Source organism: Mus caroli, unplaced genomic scaffold (genome assembly GCF_978045245.1).
Source record: "Mus caroli unplaced genomic scaffold, Mus_caroli_1 scaffold_9, whole genome shotgun sequence".
NCBI classification, from domain to species: Eukaryota; Metazoa; Chordata; class Mammalia; order Rodentia; family Muridae; genus Mus; species Mus caroli.
The window spans coordinates 62,262,459-62,289,924 of NW_028227264.1; the positions used below are offsets into that span (position 1 = coordinate 62,262,459).

Consider the following 27,466-nt stretch of genomic DNA (forward strand, 5'->3'; position numbering starts at 1 on the left):
CATTGGGTTTCTGAGGAGTAGTTTGCTTAAATAAAATAGTAGGGCTGACTGACAGGGATTGGTAACTGACTCTTAGTATTTCAGCATCCTGCACTTGGGTGACTGCTTTCTAAGTACTCCCAGGCAAGGGTGGTAGACCTTCATTCTTTCTGAGGCACACTTCCTATAGATACATATCAGAAAGAAAAGGAGCCAAGCTGTCTCCTACAGTTCATCTCCACAAAGAAACAACTCCTAGATAAATAACCCATTAATTAAGCCCTCTCAAGTAGAACGCTAATTGAAAACCATGGAAACAAGCATGGGCCAATATTCACAAAGTGTCAGAAAACAAGTATAGTAACCATTCTGTTTTCTTGAAAATGAGCCACTGTGTCTCGTGTCTAGGTTGGTCTGTCATCCCACTCTTGATCTAGCCGTTGGCGGGACATTCTTTCTTTCTGTCCACTTTGCTCAATATAAAATATCTTTGACCATACACTAAGCATAGCTCTCTTAAGATGTTCTCTATGGCATTATCTCACATAATGACTTATATATCACTTTCTTATATAGGTAATATATTTCACACACATTGTCAATGCCCAAATCATTATTTATGCAAGCCATGGTCTGTCATTCAGCAACTTTGGGAAGAGCCCATAGGTAAGACAAATGGTCTGTTTGGCAGCTCGATACAATGGCAGTGACTGGAATGACCCTTTAAGGGATAGGATATTTTCTTGAATTAATTGATATCTTGCCTGAACTCATCAAGAGCTGTTGTTGATGTTTTATAAAAGATCTTATCTACTTTACTACAAGTCGGTTTTCCTTAAATCAGGACTGTCCAATGAAAACATTGTTAGCCATTCATGACCTGAATTCTGGTATGTGGATTAAATTACAGCAAACATTAAAAGTATGGCATATTATTTCATAATAAACAAGGCCTTGGTATCACTCATCCATAGCCTTTTAAAGATAAGCCACTAGAGCTGCCCTTTTCTCACTTCCTCTTAATTCTGGTGAAAATCATTTCTGTTCCAGGGATATACTCCCTGGGATCCTCCAAAAACCCCATCAAGGCTCCTCTCCCGAGGCTATGCCTTTGTCCTTGCTGGCATCTGTGTAAGAGGATCCAGGGTCCTGACCTGTCTTCTACCCAAACAGACCGTGGCGATTTGGCCGAGTCTTACATTTGCCTCCCTTTCTATGGGGCAGCATTAGTTACGCTTCTGAACAAAACTCTGTTTTCAACATCACCCATGCTTAATTTGTTTCCTCTTGCTCAACAAATAATGCTAGGACACAGAGATGGACTTCTGGCTATTAGCACAAGGACATGCCAGGTCACTAGGACTGTTTTTTTGTTTGTTTGTTTGTTTGTTTGTTTTTAAAGGTGAAGATAGTTGAACAAAGAAGAAAAGAAAAAGAGTCCCAAACCATGAACTATAAAGTCCTGAACAGTTCCTAGGATTATGTCTGATTATTTTAATGTTTTTTTTTTTATTAGAAGAGAGGCAGGGGTGGGGCAAGGGGAGACAGAAGATTACTTTTGTGAAAAACGATCAGGCCATTTAGAAGTAGAACTATTCATCCTTTCTCCATTGGTCTTTATAAAGGGATTATTTTGTGATGTCATTAAATAATTTTGATAATCTTCTATTTGTAAATACAGCCTTGAGTCCAGGGATTCTGTTTCTTAGAGTTCTTTGGTGTAGAGGGACCTCATAGCACATCAATAAATACAGCTCTACAAGGGACCTCATTAGAGAGTAATCAGAGAGTAATTGGTCCTCTGTGTTATACACTGTCCTGGGGCTGTGCCTTAGAGAACTAATGATTTAGGCATTAACACTTTGTGTGAAGCATATCTCCTGATTTCTAAAAATATATTTAGTCTTAGATGGGGCTGCCTTTTCTAAAAGTTTGAGGCCTGAGACAAAAGCTAAGCTGGGCAGGATATAAGCTTTGATGGAAAAAAAAAAAACCCAAAAAACCAACAACAACAAAAAAAAACAAGAACAACAGAACAAATGTAAATGAAAAAATAAAGACAGTGCAGTGCTTTTCTTAAAGTAGACTCCGAACATAGCCAGATTCCTCTAAACAAAACATGCATTTTGTGATCACATTTCATTTGCTAGTGCAAAAAGATAAATGTGACTAAGGGATGTTTGTCTCTAGTAATTTCCCAGTTGCCCATGCTGCGGAATACACAAGATAGGACATTTATCTAGGTATATAGTTGTAGTCGTATGGACAGTAGCATAGCTTTCTGCTCTTTGAATAAGAAAGTGATTAATTTTGTGGCATATGGGTAGATAGCGAGGAGGGAAAAAAGCAAGATAAGGAGAAAACAACCCATAGGTCTACAGCTACTCTCACCAGTATCTCAGAAAGATATACTGTTGAGCCTGAAAGAGGGACGGGGTCATATGAAGGTGCCACTTTATAATTTCACTTCTATAAAATCCTGAATTGCATCTACCCCTGGCGATGAGGGAATGGCTGGAGGAATGAGGGGCTGAAGACAAGGGGAAGGTCGTTTCTTGAAGGGGGACAGAAAATACCAATGTGCTCAGTCATCCATTAAAGGGCATGAAAAGTAGGTATGCCCGTCTCTTTTTTAAAATAATAAACATGTCTGCCACAAATTGAAACACAAAGAACACTGTTACCATTTTTTATCTTCCCAGCTAGAGGAGACAAGCTCATTTTGCTATTGCTGAAAGAGCAACATAGTTACCATTGGTTTCAAGTGTTTCCTGTGATGGTTCGTTTTGACTGTTGGTTTCACTAAATCTAGAATCAGCTTGAGAAAGCAGGCTCAAGAAAGAACGGAGTAGATTAGGATGACCTGTAGACAGGTCGGTGAGGATTTTCTTAGTTGGGTTAATTGAGAAGAGAGGACCCACTTAGATAGTAGCAGTTCACCTTGTTAAGCCCTGGATTGACTGAAGAGAGTGAGCCCATTAGTCTGCATACATTAATTCACTCTTCTGTGCTCTCCACTGTTGATGCAATGTTACTAATTCAAGTGCCCACTACCTTGACTTCCCTGTAACAATAGACTGGGACCTGGAACTGAGAGCCAAATAAACCCCTTCTCTCTTAAGTTGCTTTTGCCTGGGTATTTTATCACAGTGAAGGGAAGGAAACTTCTCATTTTCTAATTCTTCTCAGATTTACCCAACGGAGTATTTACCTTCCTGAGATGTACAAAGCTGCACTCACCACTCTGTTTCATGTGAAAGCAACGTGTTGCTGTATTATTACAAAATAGCATCTTTGTCTGAGGGTTGGTCAAGGCTATGCTGGGTGTTCACTGCTAATGCCAGTGCTGAAAACTATACAGCTAGGGTCTAATAGGCTTATAATGAGTTGTCTGGGAAAAAAAATAATCAGAACAAGAAAGACCATTGAAGCATACCATGGGAAGACCCAACGTGTTTGAATCGTATAGTCAGTTTCTAATTTCAGAGTAATTTCTCTCACACATGTGTTAAAGTGTAAAGAAACATCTAATAAGACTTAACACTTCAAAGTCATTAAGTAACTAATTAACTAATGAATCCGCATAGCAGCTCAGTGAGACCCGCATTAAGCATATACCAACTCACAGATCCTGCGTTGTTTAGAAACCTTTATAGCTGCTTTGCATCTCTGTTCTTTTCTGAGTCTTTGAAATGGATTATTACTAGGTCTCCTCTGAAGGGTTCACACCAGATTTCTCTCCGAAGAAAAGGGAGCTTGCTGCTCGATCATATAAATTTTCAAATAGCTACATAACACAGGGACTTTGCCAGTGGTCTGGGCTCTGAGTCCCAAATATTCTTTGACCTCTTACATTACAATTGCCTTCTGGAAAAAAAAATCCATACCTTTTCTGAAATGTAGGAGCGTGGTAAGCAAATGTCTAGTGGAATTCTTTTACACTGTGTCTTAGTTTCTGTTGCTGCTTCTGTGACAGATATTCTAATCGAAGCCACTCAAGGGAGAACGGGTTTATTTTAGCTTAGCATTTAAGGCACAGCCTGTTGTGGTATGGAAGTCAAGGCAGTAGGAGCCTGAAGGAACTGGTTCCAGGATGTCCCTAATGAAGACGTAGAGAGGGTTGTATGCATGCTATGGCTTACATCTTCATTTACACAGTCCAGGATCCCAGACAGGGAATGGTGCTACCTACAGGGGTTGGGTTTTCCCTGCCAATTAAGACAATAAATGTAGCTTCCCCACAGGTCTGTTTCAGAGAATCCCAGATCATGGAGATAACAATCACAGATCTCTCCGGAGAGTTTTCTCTTTTCATTTTAGCTATCATATCACACTGAGTTTAAAATTTTAAAATATAAATATTAATATTGTGATATGTTTCTCCAACTGTTTACATTGGCTTCACACCAGAAACCAACTATGTTTAAAAAAAAAATAGTTTTATAGGTCTGGGGACATGATTCAATAGTGGGCAAAGATGCTTGCAGACAAACACAGAAACCTGAGTTTGATTGTGGGAACTGACATGACAGGAGAAAACAAGTTAAACTGCCACAAGAATATACTGATTTCTGCAAGTTGTCCTCTGACCTTCACATATACACAAATGCCTTGGGACACATGCACACACAAACACACATACATACTCACTCACAAATAAAGTAACTTAAAAATAATCAACTAGGTGGCAACTTCTTCTGGCCATGTGACTTGGCATTAGTAGAAAGAACAGTGACTTTGGGGATATATGACATATTGATGGTTTGAGGACAAAATTAACAGTGGAGGGGACTTGAGTTACAGGAAAAGCATCCCAACCAAGCTTTACAGGGGATTATTAGAAAGATGGCAGCTGCAGTTTCTCAGGTGATGCTGATTAAATAGGGATGCTATTGTGAGTAGAACTAACACCAGCATTAGATTGCTTCTTCAGTGCTAAGCAAAACCACCATAGCGGAAGAAATCTATTAAAGTTTGTTCGCAGGGGGCTCTCGAGTTGCTGGAAGATGCCTCTCCTATCTGCTGTCTGATGTGATGACTGATCAAGGAACATTTAGCCATCGTGGCAAACTGCTGTATTGGCAACTTCAACATTTAATGTCGGGCTATCCACCTTGCCATAAAAGTCAGCTAGCTGCTCTGTGTGCAAACACTCGGTGAGAGTGGGCAGAGGTCTTTTCAGCTCACTTGGTACCTTTGTCTCTGCTTACTTTCAGAATCGTCTTGGGTCATAAAGTGGCCTTTTACAGATGGCAGAACTAGCAATACCTCAGGCTAGTAGTCTAACAAAACCAAAAGCTGGACATGACTCCAGCTCTCACTGACACCAGGGAATAAAAGCAAGTCTTCCATGCTGTGATTTGATTGGAATATCTTTAAAATTCTACAGGTCACGCCTATGTGAATGTGACCCTGCCAGTACCGGTGGGCTGATTTCAGGAGTACTTGCATCTTAAAACTACTACTGTCTTTTTAATTTTCCCCCCCTCTTATTTTCACTTGCCAGCCCCCTCTCTGAGCCATGCTCTGACTCACTCAGCTTGAATTCTGGCTGGCACGGGCCAGTGCAGTGAAGGCTGCAGCTGTTAGCACCCCTCCTCCCAGGCTCATCCTGAGGATGTCTGCAAATGAGCCTTGCAGGCTGCCCCTGCGTTCTGCAGTTTACTTGACAAATAGATTTTGTGGCCTCTGAGTTTCCATTAACTCTTAAATCCCTGAAGCCGATGGAGGCTGTCTGTCATATGCAAATCCCATACCTTTGGAGATAAAGAGGTCCTCAGATCTATCCGAGAATTATATTTAAAACTACTTTGAGAGCAAGCTAGGATAGTCTCCTGCTGCTGCTGCTGCCTGCCTGCAAACATCTTCTCCCCTTCTGTGGTAAATTGTGCTGGTGTCTTTTAAAATGTGCCCGAGGAATGTATGTGGTGTTCACAGGGCTGGGTTTTAGCAAGTTGAATTGTGTTTGGGCAGTATGTTTGACTCATAGCGTTCCGTGTGACATTGGAGCAAATGGAGACTTTGGTCATTCAGCTGCAGGCTCTAAGGAAGCCTGTTGTAACTGTGCATTTTAATGAACTGAATCAGCTGAGGAAATGTTGTCTCTACTGTGGTGTAGCTGTCTGCCTTGTGAAGCACCTTCCTGCATACACAGAGGACTTCTTTTTTTCCTAAATGGCCTTCCCTCTGTGCTCTGGATGAGGGTTGGGCCACTTCTCTTTTTTTCCCCCTTTCCTTACAGGTGGAAAATGAACTCTAAAACCCAGGAGTAAGCTCGGCTGCATTCTTCACAGCACTTGGCACCAAGACATACAGCAGGAAGCATGTCTTTCCTGGCATGCACAGGAACACTTAGAAACCTAAGTTGCTTAGTCCCATCACCAGAGATGGTATCTGTACTTGGCAACAATTGAAATACGAATAAAAGACCAGACTGGGTTTCTTCCCCCATCTGTGGACTCACCAGTGGGCCACTGTGAGGTCAGACAACCAACTGGGAAGGAGCTAACCATTCAACATTTTTGCACAATGTGTTGCTGGATCTTCGAGGAGTGGAATGCCAAGAGATTGTTGTGGCTAACAGTGTTCTATACAAATCTAACCTCTGGGAAATGATTTGGGGGCCTGGCAGCTGGGTGTTTCCAGAATGTTTCTTGCCCCTATGACTGGCTACAGGTTAGCTAATCACCTGGAGCCTTCATTTGATCACTTGATATTTCATGCAACTGTGTTCATCGGAAAGAGGTTAAAGCAGAATTCAGAACAACATTTGCTGCAGGAATTCAGGCTACGCAGAGGCACTCTAACCTGAGTTAGTCTAAGTGTGGCTCATTACTGAGAATAAAAACCGTTTTAAAACCCAACCTTTCCTATGCTTTCTCCTCTTTAATATGGATGTTAAAGTTTGTAAGAACTGGAAAGAATGATAATGTAGCCTTTAGACCTGTCTGAAGCAAGGGGGGACTGGATTAAAAAGGGAAGAACTGATTGTACTAGAACCTTTGGGCGGATGGAACAAGATGGACAAAGGGACAATGTTATTAGAAGATTTAAGATTAGGCTTCCTTAGAATTCCAGGCAGACAGCAGGAAAAACACACTGCGGGGCTCTTGGAGATCTTTGTGGTGTTTACAAAGAAAGGGAAGGCTCCATTGATGCCCTCCCATTACAAATGTCTCCAAGACCAGTCTGCTCTGCTGATGGCAACCTTTGCCACTGTCCCCAACCTGAGCAGCACCTCACCTGGGAAACAATAGCCCAACTCTGCCCTACCTTACAAACCAGAACTAAAACATGGCTTAAACATAGACTAGAGAGCATGTGCTTTCTACTCTGAATCAAGCTGCAATTTACAAAATTATAGTTTTTCATTTAGAGCCTCAAAGATCTTAAATACAACTAGAATATTTTACTCTCTATTTCATTAAATTATTAGACTGTATCATTTTAATTATTGGTTTTACTAAGAGATTAAACATCATTACTGTTTTCCTTTTATTATGATCTGAAGGTAGGTGTTCAAGTTGTGTAGATAAGCTTACAAATAAAAGTTGGATAGAGAGATGAAAAGGAAAACACCCACCGTGGAGATGAGAGAGAAGGCTCTCGGGAGAAAGGAGTCAGGGATGGAGGGATGAAGGAGACTCAGCCATAGGTGGCTTTTGGTTCCGTGCGATTCGTATGCTTTCTGCATACTTGAATTTTTTTTCATGAGATGAAGAGAAAGATGAATATACTGCCACAAGTCTTTGAAATTTGGAGCCTCCAATTGTCGTTCTTTGGAGATGTATATGATCAGACAGTTGTGGACCTGCAGCCTAGCTCCTAGGGAGATGGCAGGGTAACCTGCTCCAAGCACGAAGAGAGGGGAGGCCTCAGAATGTGCCCAAAGCAGGAACTACACAATGACCAAGATAAATAGCCATCTAAACTCATGATCAAAGGACCTTTTCCAGGAACAAGTGCTCCAAGAGAAGCCCGGTCTCCCAAGTTCAGGAACACAAAGTACAGTAATTTAAATAAAATGCTATTCCTTGCTTTTTTAAAAACTGTTTTTCACTTTCAAATGCCCTGGAAAATATTGAAAGTCCTGAGAACTTTCATAAGCAAAAGCCACTGTCAGATCATTGCCTACATAGAAATAATTTTTACATCTGAATGTAATCGGTTATAGTCCACTTTTTCAAAAGAATAGATTTTGAAATTGCTTCGGTGATAAAATGGGAATATTATATGCAGAAGAATAGGATATAATATATGATATATAATATGTATGATTATATATAATACATTGCATATAATATATAATTAACATTAGACTGATGCAATAAAGCTGCCAACGAATTCATGTTTGTTCTGGTTTGTTTGCAACAGTAACTTTATCACAATGGCTGGAAGTGTCTGTACCAAACCACATTGGAAGAATTAAGAAGAGAAATCTGTTTGCTCAGAAGACCAACACCAGCATTTTAAGACCTCAAGCATGGGGCAGCATGTGACATAGTTCCTGTCACAGGTTTAAAGGACAGAAAAGGGGGTTGGGAGTTGTGACCAGGGAGGGGTCTAGAGTGAGTAGAGGCAGAATTGGCTGCATCCTACAAGAGCTGAGATGGTTTGGGGATCCGAGAACCAGCCTACATCAGAGATGGGGAAGGTAGAGAGGTAGCTTGGCTTCCTTTGGAGGCCGAGGACTGTCCTCACACATGGCTTCAGTAACAGTCACTTACCAAAATATGTCTGAATTTACCCCAGCTTAGAGCCTTCCTTTTGAGTTTAATAGAAATCTCATTCTAATTAAAACTCTATTGGGATTTGAGCATTAAGACGCATGAGGGTGCCTAGATATTCGGGTGCATGAAGAAAAAAAAAGTCACTGTTCCCTGTCAAGTCTGTCCTGGGCCCTCATTTACATTATGATGAAGAGGTACCTTTTGACTAGCCAATTAAGTAATACATGATACATGACTTAAAAACAAAAACAAGACAAAAATACCAACACATAATTGTGTCTAAAAACGCACCGACTTTTGTCTCCTTTGCAGCTGCCTGGTAATGGTTTTGTCATTTTATGAATACTTTTTTTTTTTTAACAAAGAAGCTAAAACTTAAAGCCATACAGTTAATCAGATGCCAGGACACGACTTCAAAGTAGTTCTTTAAGGAGCAGCAGTCCACGTTCCTTCTTCAGGGAGGGGCGTGGAGGAGAAAGAAGGCATAACATGGTAATTGTGGATGAATGAGTGACCGAGTTTCCCACAAGGAGGTGCTCTTGGATCCTCGGATGGGACATTTGCCCTGGATTTGGGAAGAGGCATGCACCCAGGCATAAGGAGCCACGAGTAGGAGGGATTTCAGTACACATGATCTTCCTAAATGGCAAAAGTCACGGGAGGCCAGGAAGGTCAAAGGGAGATAACTTCACACCTGACTCCAGGTTGCACCGAGAAAGGAGCATTTCAACCATGCTGCAGACAAAACAAAAACCTCTAAAGTGAGAGAGAGGAAGGGATGTGAAAGTGAGATCCCTGATTCCAATGACAGCCTTGGAGGGCAAGTTAGTAGTCAAGAGGGTAAGTCATAGAATACCCATCACTGGGGTTATGTTTTAAATTAAATATGTGAAGAGTCTATAAACAGTTTAAAAAAAATCCACCATGACCTTTCCCTTGTAATTTATAGCTACCTTGATGTTTTTGCATTTTACAGTAAACTAATAAAGACCCCACACATCAAAGTGTATTAAACCATAAAAACGGGCAGAGTAGAGCCCATTAAAGTATATGTAGAATTTTACATTTTTACGACTCAATCCTACCTATAAACAACAACTTAGAATGGAGTGCATGGTGCCTTTTAATGGCTGAAGGGGGTGGAGAGGATGCCAGGCTGGGAAGCATCCATGACTAGCAGGTTAACACTTCACTAGCAGATAGACACCTCATGAGCAAATCACTGGAAATCATGAACCGAAGAGAATGGAAGGAGGGTAACCTGGGTCACGATGCCTTGTTTGAATGGGTCAGGAGTTACTTTAGGGAAGTCCTATAAAGCAGAACAGGTGTAAGGTATGGATCTATAGGGTAGGGATCTATAGGGTATGGATCTATAGGGTATGGATCTTTTAGCATCATCATATACCAAATAACAGGCTTGGTGGGAGACAGAAAATCTTTATAACACATCTCCTGCCATATCACCCATTTTTAAGTCTTCTGGTTACCTCCCAAGGCACAGAAATTGCTTTGACTTCCAAGGACCATAAGGCAGACAAACTCAAACAAAATAGTCATGCTCTGTCCTTTACATCTCTGGGCACGTCGGTCAAAATCCTTCCCTAAGTTGATGGCAACCTTGAAGAGCATTGTTTATGTTATCGCCATTGGAGAGTAGCCTGTCACTTCTACCAGTCTCCAAGGCTACTGCATCTGTCCAACAGCACATGGCCTACCCTGGTTCCTCTAATGCTCGCTCTGACATTCTGATTACCTGCGTTCAAGGAGAGAGAATTGTGAGAGAGATCAATAAGACCAGCAAGGAAAACTGTAAGCGAAACAGTCCGGCGAAGCCACAAAACTCCACAGGATGCTAACATTGAGCTCCTGTGAGCTCAATACCCACTGTCCGATGGGTCTCTCCACTTCATCAATAAGCTGTAGCCACAAGGATGCTGAGTAAGGATTACATTTAAACGAAGCCTTATGATTTTTGATGGAAGATGGATACGGGAGATAATCTTCAACAGAAACTGCCTTTGCTGAATGTGTGTAGTCTTTGCTTTGATGCCAAAAAACAAAAACAAAACAAACAAAAAAACCAATACAAAAACCAAAAACCAAAAATCCCCCCCAAAACAAACAAACAAAAAAACATTTTCATACCCAAGAAGACAAAACTCTGCTATTGATGCTTCTAATTGATGGAATACAGTTGATACCTTTACTGCTTGTCCTGAGCTAGTTAATTGGGTAGGCAGAGAGTTTTTGTATTTGCAAGACTGGCAATTCAATTGTATCATCTCTCTCTCTCTCTCTCTCTCTCTCTCTCTCTCTCTCTCTCTCTCCACTGAAAATCAGAAAACACTATAGAGATATTTAGCAAGTTTTAGAGCAAAGATAGAAGGATCAGTTGGCCTTTCGTTTCCTTTATGCTGTAATATTTAATGTAAATACATTTTCTATTGGGTAATTGGTGCTTTCTTCCATCTGTGGAATGATGTATATGCTGTAAACAAGTTTTGTGTATGTAATGTCAGAATAGTGGGCTCTTTTGCAAAGGGAATTCCAATTTATGTATGAGCAACAGATGTAAAAATAAAGAATCTTTTAGGAAGGACCCCCCTCCCCCAACAATAGTAAGAAAATAGCAGAGATTTGTCAGGAAATGTTTAATTCCTACTTCAGAACCTGCTGGGAAGGACAAGACAGAAGAAGGTTCTCTGGTCTCTCCTGAGATGGGCCATGTTGGTCCCAGAGTCCCTGCTTTTAGACAGTGGTCCTAATATAGGTAAACTATGACGGTCTTCTGTTGTGACCTAGAGATCCCTATCTTTTTTATGTTCCCGGGTCGCTCCTCACAAGATTTGGAGAGCTCACTCAGGAACATTTATTTCACCTGTCACCCTTGGAAGTGAAGCCAACAAAATATTTCTTTAAAACCCTGGGGTCTTCTCTCTGCTCTCTCGATGTGTTCCGGGAACCCAAATAGCAAAGAGACAGTTAACAGTTTCCACATGAGTTAACCATTTACTCAGTGAGATGGGGAGTGGGGTTGTGGTCTTTCTCTGATTAATTATTTGCTTTAACAATAAAAGGAATTAAAGAGGTAAAAGGAATAAGAGGAATCTCTTGTTCTTTATGCCTCTTTTTGACAGCCCCCTGGTTGCCAATGCCCATAGTTACTAGTGAAGGTAAACTGGTTCTGGCGCTGTGCGTTCCAAGGTTGTAAGGGATGGAAGCCTTGATGTGAGCCACGTGGTTGGTGACAGGTGCTAAGCTTGCAGAACACATATGGTCCATTCTAGTGCTGCTCAGAAGCAGGGCCATCTTGCCATGGAAGCTTATTTGTCAGTACAAAGTCAACAGAGTCAGTCATGCTCAGGAGAGGAAGGCAAGCCGAATCAACAAGGAAAGCCTCTGGCTGATAAGGTACAGATCAAAATTTTATTTAGTTTGATAAGTTTTTGCTTCAGTGTTCTCTGGTTGGTACTGCTATATTTATCATATATATGTTATATACCATATCCACATATATGTGATTATTAATAAAATCTTGTGGGTTTTTTTCCTTCCTCAAGATGGATATGAGAAAACTCAAGATGAAGGATGTTAATCTTTGTGGGAGTCAAAAGTTCTAGACTCACTGATGCAAAATGATTCTTTTCTTTGACCTGTACCAAACACAGAGCGGAAGCAAGCCCAGTAGAGCATCTCACTAAGTGCTATTTTAAACACACACACACACACACACACACACACACACACACACACACACAGGGAAGGACCACTTTATAAAAAAACAAAGCTTTTCACACTCACTTTCCCGATAGCTGTGAGCAGTCATTATTGCAAACTAATCTAATGCGTGGGTGTCTTCAAATTTTGGAAAGCCAAGAAATGTACCTGAGTTGACTTAGCAAGTGTCAGAGAGACTGGGATTGCATCTTGACTTCTAGGGCTTCTATTCTGTCACTCACTGCTGTGATATTTTTCCCACATGTGAGACACAATTAACTTTCAGTTTCTTTTTGTGGTATTTTTACAATAGTCTATCCAATAACTCCAAGTCGCCAATGACTTTGGAGGTTGAGTAGAAATCAGGTCCAGTTCATTTGACTACTGTGGCTGAGGACATTGCGACTTCTCCCTGTGTGTCTAGGGTGATGGCATTTGATTAGCTTTGAAGAGCCGTTTACCACACAGTATTTAATACCCACGCATTCTGTTTCTCTTACAAGGTTTGTTATTCAATTTTGCTGATAGTAATTTTCCTGCATATGGTTTGTCCCCAATGCCCTTTGTTTGTTTGTTTGTTTGTTTCCTTGTGTTTTGTTTTTAATACACATGGAAAAGAGGACACACGAGGACAGCAAGGTACCAGGGGTTTGCTACAGATCCAGATCCCAGTTAGAACCCCGGGCTGGGCAAAAACAAACAAACAATTTGGCTTTTGAATTTTTCATATTTCATGGCTCAACTCTCATTCGCTGTGTTTAGGACTCATTCTGTCTCCAGCTTGATGGGCTGACACTGTTATCTGATGCTAGTCCAAATCCACATTTAAAATAAGCAGTTTGTGCTCTCCTATTGGTAAACGACAAAAGGAAGAGATGCTCGGCGCACCCACAGCATCCTGACATCCATTGGCAAGGCTGCGCATGTGATGCTGCCTTCCCCTTCCCCAGAGGGAGAGCGTAATTTCATTATCCATGAATCAGTGCCTCTAAGACTGTACCACCCTTGTCAGAGAGGCTAATAGCACCACTGTTTAGCTAGCAGCAGAGGAGGAAGGAGGGGGAAAGCCCGGGGGCGAAGCACAGGTCACTGACATGGTCGACAAACTGGAGAACAGTTCTGATGCTGAAGGGGAGGCCTCCCTCCTATGGATAGCTCTCCTATAACTACTGACAAGCAAGAGTTGGTCCCGATTCCCTCAATAGCAATGCAGGGATCTGGTTCCCCAAGCCTGTTACACTCTATTTCAGAATCCTGACCAAAAAAAAAAAAAAAAAAGTAGCACTTTTAATGAAAACATTACAGACGACTTGGGCTAATATCGTTGAGAACAAATGCTTCAAGTGTTTCTTATCTATTTTTACTGCCTTAGGGCTTGCTCTGTGTCTTTGGGTATTTATTTCTCTAGCTCTCAATACCAATGTTATGGCTTTTCTTTCTGGTACCACTGAGAAATGTGAATATACATTCACATATTTGATAATGAGGATGATAATTATACCTCATAACAAAGTTAACAATCAGTATGATGCACAGAGAAACCTATGCTGCCAATAAGTTCACAAAAGACAAAAACCAAGACGCTAAAATGTGCGAACAGCTGTAGTTACTTGGACTAGCCACTAGAGGACAGTGCTACTCTATAGAAAGCATCATTGCCAGTATCTGCTTATATAGTTGACTCACCAAACCAAGTTTAAAAAGAAAAACAAACAAACATACAAACAAATGGTTAAAAATCTTTGGAAAGATGTCATGTCAACATCCTTGGAAGGTACAAAGTCACTTAAAATGATTATATGTTGCATAACATTGCTTAAAATTCTCTGGCACGGAGCACGCCTGCTTCAGCACAGTGTGTACCGGGGTTAATAAATAAACGAGAAACAAACACAAAACACAAATCACAAACGTTCAGTCCAAAAGAATGGACTCCACTTCCTCTCTGTTTTGAGAAAGCATTTAAAGGCAGAAAGACTCCTGCAGCCAGGGGTCTCCACAGAACAGTTCAACAGGTCAGAACGCTCCCTTAACTGAGGGAAACGCACCAGTTCATGTAAATTTGCAATTAAAAAAAAAGAATAGCCAAGGATTCTTCTCCAATATGCAGTGCATTTTTAAATACTTACATATAAAACGTAGAAGCATGGCATACAGTCTACAAGTGCCATGGGCAGATACAAGGACAGTCATTTCTGATCAGGAGGACACTTGCCACCTGGCTTCTCTGGGCGACACAATAGTGCAGAAACAACTCTCGCCCTAAGATGCACAAATTGGTTCTCGGGGCATTCTGACAGCTGGAGAAGAGTCCTTAACTAAGGAGAAACACGTGTTGCCAACTCCCCCCACCCCCCTGCAGTTTCATGCCCCAATCAAAAAGTGTTTTGTTATTCTAAAGCATTTGTCTGGCAAATCTCTAAGGCATTGAAAATGAACAGCCTTCAAAATGTTGGTCATTCATTCAATCTTAAATCAGTTTAACACACCAAGTGGTTCCGAGCCTTACAAATACTTTTCAATACAGCAAACAGGTTTTATACATTCCAATGGCATACTTGGAAAAAAAAATATATATATATATATTCCAAGTGTGTGTATGTGTGGAATTTGTTCCCATGATACATAAGGCAGAGGATCAAGTAAAAGAATAGAAATGGGCCTTTTCCACTTCAACAGTGCATTTAATTATTACAGTCATCTTCATAGTACAGATAAAAATGAGGCTGACCAAAGGAAAAAAATTTTAGATGGAATATGTATTTACTGACAGTCTAGAAAAAGAAAAAGTAAAAATTACAATTTCAGTGAAGAGCGTCTCAGTGGGTTTGGCCCCCCAGCCCCTGACACCGTAAGCTGTGTCTGCATTACTGACCCATTGGGGCTCTGTGGCCATTTGGCATTAATAAATGTATACTCAATGGTTAGTCATGGGTAAACATATTGTACTTGTGATACTTTCCTGAGCTAATGCCTGGTCTCATCAAAGCACCTTGATGGCAAGTCCCCTCGAAATGCTGCTCCTCTTTATGCTGAATAGAAGTATGGCTTTAATAATCTGGATCCCCTGCTATTATTATACTTCACACTGACTTGTCTAGATCTTTCCCTTTCAGCCTTTAGAAGACCTCCATCCTCTACATACATAAAAAAAAAATGCCAGTAAGAAATAGCCATTCACTTTTTCATGGCTTTTATTATTATTATTTTGCAGCAACTGTTCTGAAAGACTAGGGATGTGGTCAAAGATGGGAGGCCTGGACGGTCAGAAAGGTGAACCGTCCTTAATGCAGAAAGCAAAATCATTACGGTCTGCACCCACACCGAAACTGCTCATCTAAGAGGACAAAAGGGGGTGGCAAAAAATAAATATATTTCTCTGAAACCCCATAAATACAGAGGGCATGATACCCACGCTGCAGTCGACAGACTTTCACCAATGACATAAAAAACATGCATGCAGCGTGCAGGCTGTCAGGCCAGTTCTATACAGAATTGTACTGATGGATGAGTTACAATACAGATGAACACAGAGACACAGTGATGTCAACAACAGCAAAGCAAAGACAAGCTGTCACAGTGAGTCTCTCCCCACCCCACCATCCCCCTTTCCATGCTCCATGTACGAAGGTGTTACCAGGAGCATCCTTTTAAAGGATAATGTTGGGGAAGCATGTGCGTGTTCAGATAGCTGAATGAAGTGTCAGTCCTTAGGGGTCTGGTTTGTGTAGAACACATCATAGGACGCACAGGACAGCCTCACAAGCCCTGAACAGGACGTCACAGGGCTCAGGGTTCTATGAACTGCACTGGGGTCTTGGGAAAGAAGCAGCAAAGAGATAAATCCTGGTAAAGTCCCAGCTTGCAGAGAGCACTTTGCATTATTAGCAAACCTCATCTCTGAAAACTCCCTCCCTTCCAGCGGACTATCTGCTTCCTCCTCGGAGGAGGGATGTGTTTATTTCCTGACTTGGTTGTGTAATGAATCAACATGTTTAGGGAACACACAGGCAGAGGGAAACCGACGGTGACCCCTTTTAGTTTTATTCCACAGCCACGAGGGTGCGAGTGGGGGGGATCTGAGCTGAAAGTGCAAGGCTCAAACTTTGTGCTCTCAGGGTCTCCTTGTGTGTGGCAGCCATCTGCTTTTGGCATCTTAACCCTCTGACACCCACCCGTCCCTGCGCTTGGCTGGTTGTGATTTCTGAAGCCCTAGAAACTGCCCAGGGATCTGCTGTAACCCACCACCCTCTGTGGAGAGTTTTCCGGGATTTTCTTTGATAAGGCAGGCATTGTTTCTCACTCTCTACTGTGTGCCTGAAGCCAGTCATCTCCTCAAATGCATTCAACCCTCCAAGGTCCTGGGATCACTCCCTCCACCCCCCACTCCCAGATTTGCTAAAGCGCACACCACCTTAAGCTGGAGCTCTGAGCCTCTCAGATGAAGAAGAAGAGCCAGTGTGAGCATCATGGGGGGTGGGGAGGGGGAAACAAGTTTTTTTTTTTTTTTTAATCTGGAAACAAATGTTATGTTAATGAAATCCATAAAGAGTCTTAGACACTAGGCATGGTGTTAAACCGGAGTTCTAGCTCCGCATTGGTTGTGGTATTTAAACTTCAATGGGTTGATTATTTATGAGAGGAAAAATGACCAGTATTATGAACACACTCCGAGGGACAGGGAAGGCCCTTGCCAGCATAGTGAGAGAGAGGGGGAGGGGAGGGCACCGTGTTCTCTTGACAGACAGCGGAGTTCAATAAAGCACCCCCTTATTTCCCAGCCTTTAAGAGCGCGCTCTCTGTGTTTCTTTCTTTTATTTTTTCTTCCTTTATTATTATTATTTTTTAAATCGCAATGGTTCATACCTCACATTCCCTGGAGCCTGATTTGCTATAGGTGCAGGGTCCCGTTCCGTTCAGCAGCATTTCGCTGGTCTCCGTGTTGGTGGGTTTATAATCTACATAAAATTCCTGGGTGCCTGGAGTCATCTGCTTGAGCGATTGCCGTTTCTTCTTCCGGTGCCTTCGCATGAGGGAGCGCTGCTGCAGCTGCTTCATGCTCGCGGGGTACCGCTTCCAGGACACATACATCACCAGGAGGATGACCAGCACCGACAGGAAAAGGGCCACGCTGCCCGCGATGATCTTATGGAAGGAGATGTGCTCCGTGTCCACATCTGTCTCTGGGCTGGGCTCGGTAGCTCCCACCGTGGGGGGCAGAGGAGGCTTGCTCTCGTGCTTCGGCCTGGGGAGCTTGGGCTTAAATGTGGGCTTGGGGAGGGCCCTGGCCAGGTCAAACCTCTCTGTGGTAGTGCTCTTCCCACAGATGCTGTAGTTCTTCACCGCATCGATCACGTTAACCCCCTGCAGCTCTTTGGGACTGGCGCAGATAATTGTATTCTCTCTCAGACCTTTAAAACTTTTCAGCCAGTTTACCAGGGAACAGATATTCCTGCTGCATTCCCATATATTCCCAGCCAGACTGATGTCATTGAGAGAGATCCAAGAATCCAGAATCTCTTGTCCAATAAATGTGAGCTTGTTGGAATCCAGGTTGAGGCGTTGCAGATTGGGAACGCACTGGAAGACACTGGGTCCGCTGAAGGCTTCGATCTCATTACCAGACAGGTCGAGCCTCTGTAAGGAACTCCAGGTCCAGGACATGGTTTGTCCTATGACACTGATTTTATTCCACTGCATGTACAAGTTCTGAAGGCTCACCAGCCTTGGGAACAGGGCCAGGTTGAGCTTGGAAAATTGATTGTGCTCCAGGTGAAGCTCCTTGAGTCTGATCATGCCAGCAAAGACATTCCTGGCTAAACTTCGGATCCTGTTGTATCCCAGGTCCAGAAGTTCCAGGTTGCGACAGTCTTGGAAGATCCGCACCGGGATGGTTCTCAGTGAGTTGGAGCGGAGGTGTAAACTAAGCAGCTTCCTCAAGCCCCGGAACTGTTCAGATCCCAGAGAATGGAGCTGATTATAGGACAGATCCAAGTTCCGTAAATTGGTCACAGGTCTGAAGGTGTTGTTAAGGAAATAGGAGATTCTGTTGGAACTCAGAATCAACTCTTTGAGTCTGCGTATCCCATTGAAAGCATTCTCGTCAATATTGCTGATATGGTTGTGGTCAAGGTAGAGCCAGGTGAGCTGATTGAGCCCTTTAAATTGATTATACTTAAGTTTTTGGAGGCTGTTGTAGCGAAGGGATAAACCCAAGCAACCGGCAGATATACTTGAGGGTATCTCCTGCAGTTTCTGAGACTCACAGTATACCATTTTGCCTTCACACCTACAACCCTTAGGGCATCCTCGTTCAGCAGAAGAAAGCATTGTCAGTAAGACAGTGGGTGCTAGAACCACTGCTACAGCTGATCCTCGCAGTAGCCTAATTACATTGAAACCTGGAAATAAAAACAACTTAGAAAAGTTATCCCCCCAAAACAAATGCATTTTTTTTTAACCAAGCAAAACTAGCTGTCTATTTCCACATTCAGAAATGTAAACATTTAGATACCATTTAGCATCAAATATCATCTTTGTAATATAAGGATATTGTATATTTCTATCAGTTAAACAAGGAAATGTATCCACTGATAATTGAATTTATAGTCTTAGACCAGAGAAAGATAATCTTTAAAACAATTAAAGCAGAATTATTACATAGACTTAGAGGATTTTTTCAATTTTTTTTTTTAAGAAGGAAAGAAGAAAAATATCAAAACATACCCATCCTTTGTATTGTTCAAAGGTCGTCCTTAGGTCTTTTGCTTTGGCTTAGGGGCCGCCTGCATGACAGCCCCTGTCAGCTGCAGTGGAGTGAGTCAGGGCTCGCTGACACCCAGGAAGAAAAATTGGACCCCTTGGGAGATGGACCGATTTTGGAACATTATTCTTTACCAGCCATGCAGAACCCTCCAAGAACAAATAAATCCCAACACCGCATTCGCAGCAAAACATCCGAGTCTTCCTAGGTAATAGGATCTTCATGGATATTACGTTCTTGCATCTTTACAGTGTGTGTGTGTGTGTGTGTGTGTGTGTGTTAAAAAAAAAAAAGAAAAAAAAACTGGCTCCTACAATTTCTTCTCAAAACCCATAATGTATTCCTCTAGGCAACGTGGGGCTACCTGTGCTGCCACATCTGTATTCCATAGTCCGGCGGACCCGTGGTGGTGAGCACCCAGTTCAGCCTCGGAGCTGCGTTGGAGCCCAGAAGGCAGGAGAGCCGGGTTCCGAGCACACTCTCAGCTCACTCCCGCAGACTGTCATTCTGTAAGCCGCTCGGACTGTTGCTTCGGTTTCAGTGAATGCAGTCTTATGTAAAGCTGCCCCCAGTGGTGGGGAACACTATGGGCATGTGCAGAGCTGGCTCTCTTTTATCTTGCAAATGAGCAGGCTCTGCTGGAAAATGAATGGTTCTTTTGGGTGGCTCAATAGGAAGTGAATGGTCAACGTAATCAATAACTAGCAACATTTTCCGTGATACCCAAGTCTTGTTTTACAATTTGGCAACGCCTGTAACTGTCTGCGTCTGCTTAATCGACAAACATGTGCTTCCTAGAGTTGTGTTTTTTCCTTTTTTCTTTCTCGAGCTTGACGTTAAGTTCACAGATTGAATGTCAATTTTTCTTAACCTCAGCGTAGGCTTTGAGCAGAAATTTATAAAATGAATTATTGAGCTCTTCACAAAACCGCGTTCAGAGCGTGCCTGTTTGACCTCTCGGAGTCACCGTGATTATATTATGCAAGGTGTCTCAGAATGCTAGACTACATTGGCTTTGCAATGGACAGAATGACTGATGACACACAAATTAATAGGGCTAATGGCTTTTCTGATTTTCCCACCAAAGATATAATTGGTGTAATGTTTATGACTGCGTTATGGCTTGTTTTGGTTGCTCTGGGCTTTTTTTTTTTTTTTTTCTTTTTTTATCAGAAGAGAAATAAACCATTTTTAGTGCTAGCATTAGGACCCCAAGATCATTTTGGTTCATGGCTTATTGATGTTGCTCCTATTTATCACATTAATAATATTTATTGGGTGCTTTCTAAGTCCTTTAAACGAAGGCTTCATCCTGTTTCTTCGTTCAAGTCACCAGCCTGCAGGTCCCACTGCCATCTACATTTCGAAGGTGAAGGACCTGAGACTTAAATGGGGTCCAGGCTCCAGGATATGGCCGGGAGGAGCAAGAGCTTCCAGGCAGAACAAGTATGTCTTTCAATGCTTCACCAGGCACCAGTTCCTTTTAAGGGGCATCTCTGTGCTCAGTGAATCTGGTGACCATTGAGATAGACCAGGGTAGGGAAGATGTACAGAGCTCTAGAGACTCTAGGTCTATGCAGGCTCATCCTTGCTAAATTGAGCCCCTGCATCACCTTGTACAGCTTACTTATCTCTCTGTGCTTCCATGTTCTCACCTGAAAAATTGCACACGATAGAGAAATTACATCATAGGCATATGCTGAGGATTAAGTGACGTCTTGGTCTGTGGTTGTGGTACTGGGATTGAACACAAGACCCTGGGCTCAGCCCTGTGTCGTCTTGCTATCCCAAAGTGCTTAGCTTCCGTGGGCATCACAGACATGGAGCAAGTATTATCTCTGCTACCAGTACAGAGGTTGCTTTTTAATATTGAATGCTGCCCGTATTAACTGTTCACAAAGAACTAATTCGGCAAGCAGTTTTTATGTTATGACCAGTGGGGAGATTCTCATGCCTTTATCATCTCCACTTTCTATTTAAAATTAATGTTTTAGTTCTGTGGACTATGTGTAATATCTGATGCCTGATGTTTCTTTATCCCAAAGCAAAGCATGACACGTGGCCTTATGGGGTTCGCCAATTTCTGTAAATAATTATTATTCTTTAAAACATTTGTCTTGTTTACACTAGGTATATTGGCTGCATCTCAATGAGATATTATCCAGGGGCAAGCAGTTTGGTAAATGCTAATCATGATAATCAAAGGGGTCATAGGCATAGGCCTTGGCTATTATGTTATTGATAGTGTAGTGATTATCTTGAACTTACACACGTTGTTGTTGTATCTAAAGCTTATTAAAAATCATTTCCTTTTCTATTCCCAAGATTCTATTTTAAGGGGATGGAAGGCATCACTTTTTTCTTTTTCCTTTTTATTGAGAATTTTATATGTGCATATATCATAGTTTGATCAAATCTACCCTCCAACTCCTCCTCTAAACCTTCTGACCCTTTTTGATTCATTTTCATATGCTCATGTTCGCTCTCTCTCTCTCTCTCTCTCTCTCTCTCTCTCTCTCTCTCTACCTACTAAGTCCTCTTAATGCTGCTGTAGGTACTTGGGTTTAAGACCAGCTACAGTGGCATGGGAAAATGTAGGTTTTCCTCATGAATGCAGCCAATGAGATGGCTACATTTTTGATGGGCAAGGATATTTAAGAAACTCAGTAAAAAGGAGAGAAAATGGAGATGTCTTATTGAGATGTGTCTTCTAAGCGATCACTTTCTGTGTCTCACACAACAGTGCTTGACACATCTCAGAGGCATAATACATTTAGTCAGTATCCACAATAGCTGTACTATAAGTTTATTGTGTAATGGTAGTCTTTTTATGTTATAAGATATATTGAAATATTTTATTATGTACCTTTGGTAGTATACACTAATTATACATAGTTTAATGATGGCATTTTTATACTCATGCATGATGTATCACAAATTCTATCCGTGATTCTCTCTTTGGGACCTAGTTCCTGATTACCCTTTCTTTACCATCTTTAGGCTCTGACAAACATCTAATAGGATGCATGTGTACTAAGTGGCTGTCAAGAGTCAGCCCTGTTCCTAGGTGTGTTGAGGAGAGTGGATAAATACATCCAGGACTCTCAACACAAAGCCACATGTTATTCCTGGTTCATTTACTGTCTATCTGGTATACCATCAGGTCCCAAGAGGAGTCCATATCAGAGCAATAACAGGGAGGGAGGATTTCAGGCTCTAGAAGGAACAACATATGTAATGCTACTTTTACACACTCCTTGTTGAGTCTAGAGATTTCCTCTATTAGTGAGACTGGAAATAACAGCAAGGGAAGTACCCTTAAATGATGTGTGTGAGCGTTAGGAGAAAACGAGACGACTAGTAGGTCCTCACTCTTGCCAGGGACAGCACTGATCTTCATAGTCAAACCATAAGTTTCACAGGAATAGTAAACATGCTTTGAAACCTTCAACTCAGCACAGTCCAGAAGGATAACACTGAGTCTTCATTACCTAACATCCCAAATGGGACTTTCACAACTTGCACGTCTCAAAAAAAGAAAAAAAAAAGCCTAAAGCGAATCATATTTATAGCTTCTTTCTCATTCCTCTGCATTGAAAGCCACTGAATTTCCTGCTCACCCTTCCTCCTTCTCACTGGGAAGTCGTTATCGAGACATCTTTCTTGGCTAACAGCTGCACAGGGCTGCTCACTTGTCCGTGTGCTTCCCCCGCCCTTGTGACAGAAGTTCACGGGTATGCAATTATCTCATGTTGCTTTCCAAGGGACAGATTTGCTTGGGTTATTAGTGACAAGTAACCTTGTCTTGTATTACACACCTCATTTTTAATTTTCAAACACGTTTCTGGTATCTTGGCTCCCCACCTCGTCTTGCTTCATGGCTCTGATCTCCTGGCTCCTTCTCTGGCTCTTGAAATTGCTATTTCACTCAATGCTGACCACCTGTCTCTTCCTCAGAGGTATTCTTGCCATTCTTGAGTTAAGGTGCTCTGAGTGGTCCCTCCTTTGGCACCAGCTCATAGGTTGCCAGCCCTCTAGGTTTGTTCTTGTTGAAGGTGGCAAAGTTCTTGAAGAGGGAAGATCATCAGTGAGGAAAAAAAAATCCCAAAGTGGAAATCACATTCAAATCCATGTTCTCATCCCTAAAGGCTATGGAAATTGTTCTAAAGACGAATAGTCATTCAAAAGTAAAATACTATATTTTAGCAAATTCTACTGATTTTCTTGTATGGTTTTCATTGTCTTTTTTATAGTTGTTGACTGAAAGCCAGCTGATTGTTTCTGTCTGCCTTTCAACACAGACAAAATTATGCCCAAAATGTGTTTAGTAACTTCCTTTGCCATCGCCATCACAGAGAGGACCAACCATAAACTACCCAACAACTTAAATTTCCCCAAATGCATCTCAGATCTTATGATTTATACAATTATAAAACATGATGTCCTCTATCTAAACACTTTTTTATTGCACTTACGTTACTTTGAATATCAGAACACATTTTATTTAAATTGAGTAAATAAATCAAGGGTCTATTATATATGACACCAATTTTTAGTTCAATGTGAAGCCAGATTGCCAAATATGAAGTTGTAAAAAAATGAGATTGTAATAGGGTATTCTTCAAGATATCTGGCTCCAGAGATTTCATTGATTCAGTAAATAAATAAATAGTCTGGATATGATTATGTACTAGACACTATTGCAAATAGGTGGATATCAGTGTGCAAAATAAAGGTTTACACTGTCTGGAACTTACATTATAGGTAGGGCATTAGTCATGCTGACTTGGAATCTGAAATGCCCCATATGCTCATGTTTTGATTACCATTTTCCTAACTTGTGCTGTTGATCGGAAGGCCATGGAACCTTTAAGAATAGGTAGGCCAATATAAAGGTTACCGAATTTAGGGCCCTGAAGGCTATAGCCCAGTCTTTACCTCCGTCAATTCTTCTTGCCAGTCTGCCATGATTTGAAGAACCTCTGCCACAGAATCCTCTGCCAGAAAGCACACCATGCCTTCCCCACCTGATGGACGGAGACCCTTGGAAAAGGTGAATCCGAGTCGACATTTTTCTCTCAGAAATTGCTCTGTTGAAGGCATTTTGTCACAGTAAAGTACACATTATTACCACATTGTTACCAAATTACCATATGTAATTTGGACTATGGGTGAAAGAAAAATAGGAGGACAGTTAGGTGTGCAAGCCAAGAGACATGATTTTAAGCAGGGTGGTTAGGGACAATAGGAAAATGGCCTCAGCAAACTAAAGAATGAGATGGGCTTGAAACCAAAGACTCAACAAGGGTGAGGAATGGCTGGTGTAAAGCCCCCAGGTAGAGACAGGTCATATGTTTGATGGACTTCAAGAAGCACAACCAGCCTTCAGTAAATATGACAACCCCAGAGATTACAGCGATGAAGCCACAGAGCTCCTAGGTACCAGAATATGGAGGGATGTGTACGCTGTTGTAAGAATATTAGCTTTACTCAGGAATGAGGGAGCTTTTCCACCCTCTCAGAATGGATGTCTTAACAAGGCTGTATATTAAAGGATCCTTGGCATGGATTCAAGACTTTCCTCTGTGTCAAGTTCATATATAGAATCCCTATTGCCAGTGTGATGGTGTTTAGAGATGGAGCCTTAGAAGACCATGATGTTGGAGCACTCATGATGAGGTTGCTGGGATGATAAAGTAGGAGGAGGCGTGGCTGTGTTTGTTTCTTCTCCCTCGGCTCTAAGCAGTGTGAGGATGCAGGAGAGTGGGTCTGTATGCATGTCATGATTAGGCTTTCTTTCTAGAAAGTCAGATCTGCTACACTTTTAGTCTAGATCTGTAAGTTCTGAGACATTGGAACCCATTGTTTGTACTGCACAAGGCATTTTGTTACTGTAGCCCACATTGGCTAAAATGATCACTCCTGGCCTTGTTCTTGCAGCAGAGGCCAGGGTTGAAGCTAATAAGGAGGCTCTCACAGGTTAGGGGGAAAGGTGGTGGAACTCAGGCCAGTGTGGTAGCAGGAGAAGCGGCTGAGTTCTGTATATTTATTTTATTTTTATTGATTTTATTTATGAGTACAGTGTGGCTGTCTTCAGACACAACAGAAGGGGACATCAGATCCTACTACAGATGGTGGTGAGCCACCATGTGGTTGCTGGAAATTGAACTCAGGACTTCTGGAAGAACAGTCAATGCTCTTAACCATTGAGCCATCTCCCCAGCACCCCTCTGTGTATATTTTAGACAAACAAATAATTTTTTAATGGGTTAGAAGTACAGACATGGAATAATGAGAGAAATTAAATCTTTAACTTTATTTTTAAGGGAGATTTTCTTTCTTAAAAAAATTACTAACATGCATTTATGTCTCTGGGTGGGTATATACACATGAAGGAGGGTATTGACAAAAGCCAGAAGAGGGTGCCAAGAGCCAGGAAGCTGGATCTATGGTAGTGGTAGTTCTGACCTCCCTGACGTTGGTTCTCAGAACAAATGGTCCCCTGGAAGAACAGAAAACACTCTAAGCTGCTGAGCCAACTCTCCCAAATTCAGTCCTTAAAACTAAGGAATATAGGCTCAGCAATCTGGAGGATACTGACGCCATTGATAGCTTTCATGGATCAAGGTTTAGGAGAAAGGTCAAGAGTTCAAAACACAGGAATTAAATCTCGATTTATGACTCATACATTATTTAATTTCATGAGATTTTAGGTTTATGTATTCAATTTTATATTATGTTTTTGAGGCAGGATCTTATGATGTATGTAGCTTAGACAGTTCTTGAACCGAAATTCTCCTACCTCAGCCTCCCAATTGCTGAGACTCCAGAAGTAAACTACCAAGCACAGGACTGTCTTACTGTTCACTTTATTCTTATAGTGTGTGTGTATCAGTGTGTACTTGGATGCAGATGCCCATGGAGCCCAGAAGAGGGCACTGGGGACTGAAGTTACAAATAGTTGGGAATCTCCCTGACATGTGTGCTGGGAATTGAACTTCCATCTTCTGCAAGGGCATTACACACACACACACACACACACACACACACACACACACACACACACTTTCATTTTTGTATTTTCATTTTATCTTTTGATAGTATATTGATTACAATACTCTCCAATACTCTCCCCTTCCCTTTTCTTCCTCCAAGACCTCCACTGTATCCCTTTGGACTCTCTTTTAAATTAATTGTTATTGCATGCATATAAGTATATGTCTAGGATATGTATGCCCAAATATAATCCATTCAGCCCATATAATGCTACCTGTATGTATGTTTTCAGGAGTACCCATTTGGCAGTGCACACATCTAACTGCTGAACCATCTCTTCAGGCCACCACGGTCAACATTGAAAGCAGCTTTATGATATTAGGACTCTCAATCATCGTGTGATTTTTAAGGATAGAAGATGATAAAATGACTAGGGAAAAAAACCCTTCTAAACCTGTATTTATATTCAGATGGCCTAGAGAGGGGTGAAGGTTAGGGCTAGCTTTGGAGGAGAGTGGAACCAAATCGTTTAATCCAAACTGAAATGTAAAAATTGCATACTGACAAGATATAAAAGAAATTGGCTTAAATATTCTAGGGGTTAAGTTTGACAACTTCAAAATATTCTCAGGAATACATGAGAAAATAGCAGATTATTTATTATGTACGTCGGTTGACATTTTGCCTTTGAAATTGGTTCCAGCCAGGCATCACAGGATCTTAGTGTGCTTACCTGTAAACTGGATCCTCAAACCTGCTCCTGAAGACTGAAGAGATTTGCGTAATAGCAATTTCTGGAATTTGTGAGTAAGAATAAACTACATATTCTCACTGTAGACCAGGGAATCTATAAATATTCACTTTTCCTTTGATTTTATCTAGAATTATTGGTTATTGGTATGTACTGCAGTAAGCGTGTGTCACAGGTCACCAATATGACCAAAGGAAAATCAGAATTTACTAACATTGAAATTCCTTAGTACTCTGTGTGTGTTAACCTTTCAGTATCATGGCTGTATACTGCATACCACGTTCTTTTAACAGGTTTCATTCTAGCTTAGATGTTGCCTTCCTCAGTACAGAGTTGATCTGTATATTACAAAGTAACATTTCTAGAATGCCAGTCTAAAGTTCCTATATCAATTCACTTCCAACATTCACATCCATATCTTATCTCTATTTTCAGTCATATTCTAGTTTTCATGGTGACATTAACATGGCTTGGGAATACTCTTGATCCTACCTGCTCACTTCATTAAACTGTCTGGTCATATACAGT

General features: G+C 41.5%; 2 protein-coding genes across 7 annotated transcripts in view; one reads left to right on the forward strand and one right to left on the reverse strand.

Moving 5' to 3' along the window:
* Positions 1-19,722, reverse strand: part of Lrrtm3 (leucine rich repeat transmembrane neuronal 3) — a 159,230-nt gene extending 139,508 nt beyond the window's left edge. The window contains exons 1-2 of one of the 2 annotated variants that reach the window (XM_029482777.1): positions 19,556-19,722; positions 17,295-18,829 (exon numbers count right to left, since the gene is read on the reverse strand). In XM_029482777.1, coding sequence (XP_029338637.1) covers positions 17,295-18,829; positions 19,556-19,580 — 1,560 coding nt within the window. In that variant the 5' untranslated portion in view covers positions 19,581-19,722. Of the gene's footprint in view, positions 1-17,294; positions 18,830-19,154 lie in introns of both variants that reach the window. The other variant, XM_021173459.3, reaches the window with a different exon arrangement.
* The window catches only part of Ctnna3 (catenin alpha 3), a 1,580,538-nt gene that overhangs the window by 638,944 nt on the left and 914,128 nt on the right, over positions 1-27,466 (forward strand). The window lies entirely within an intron of this gene.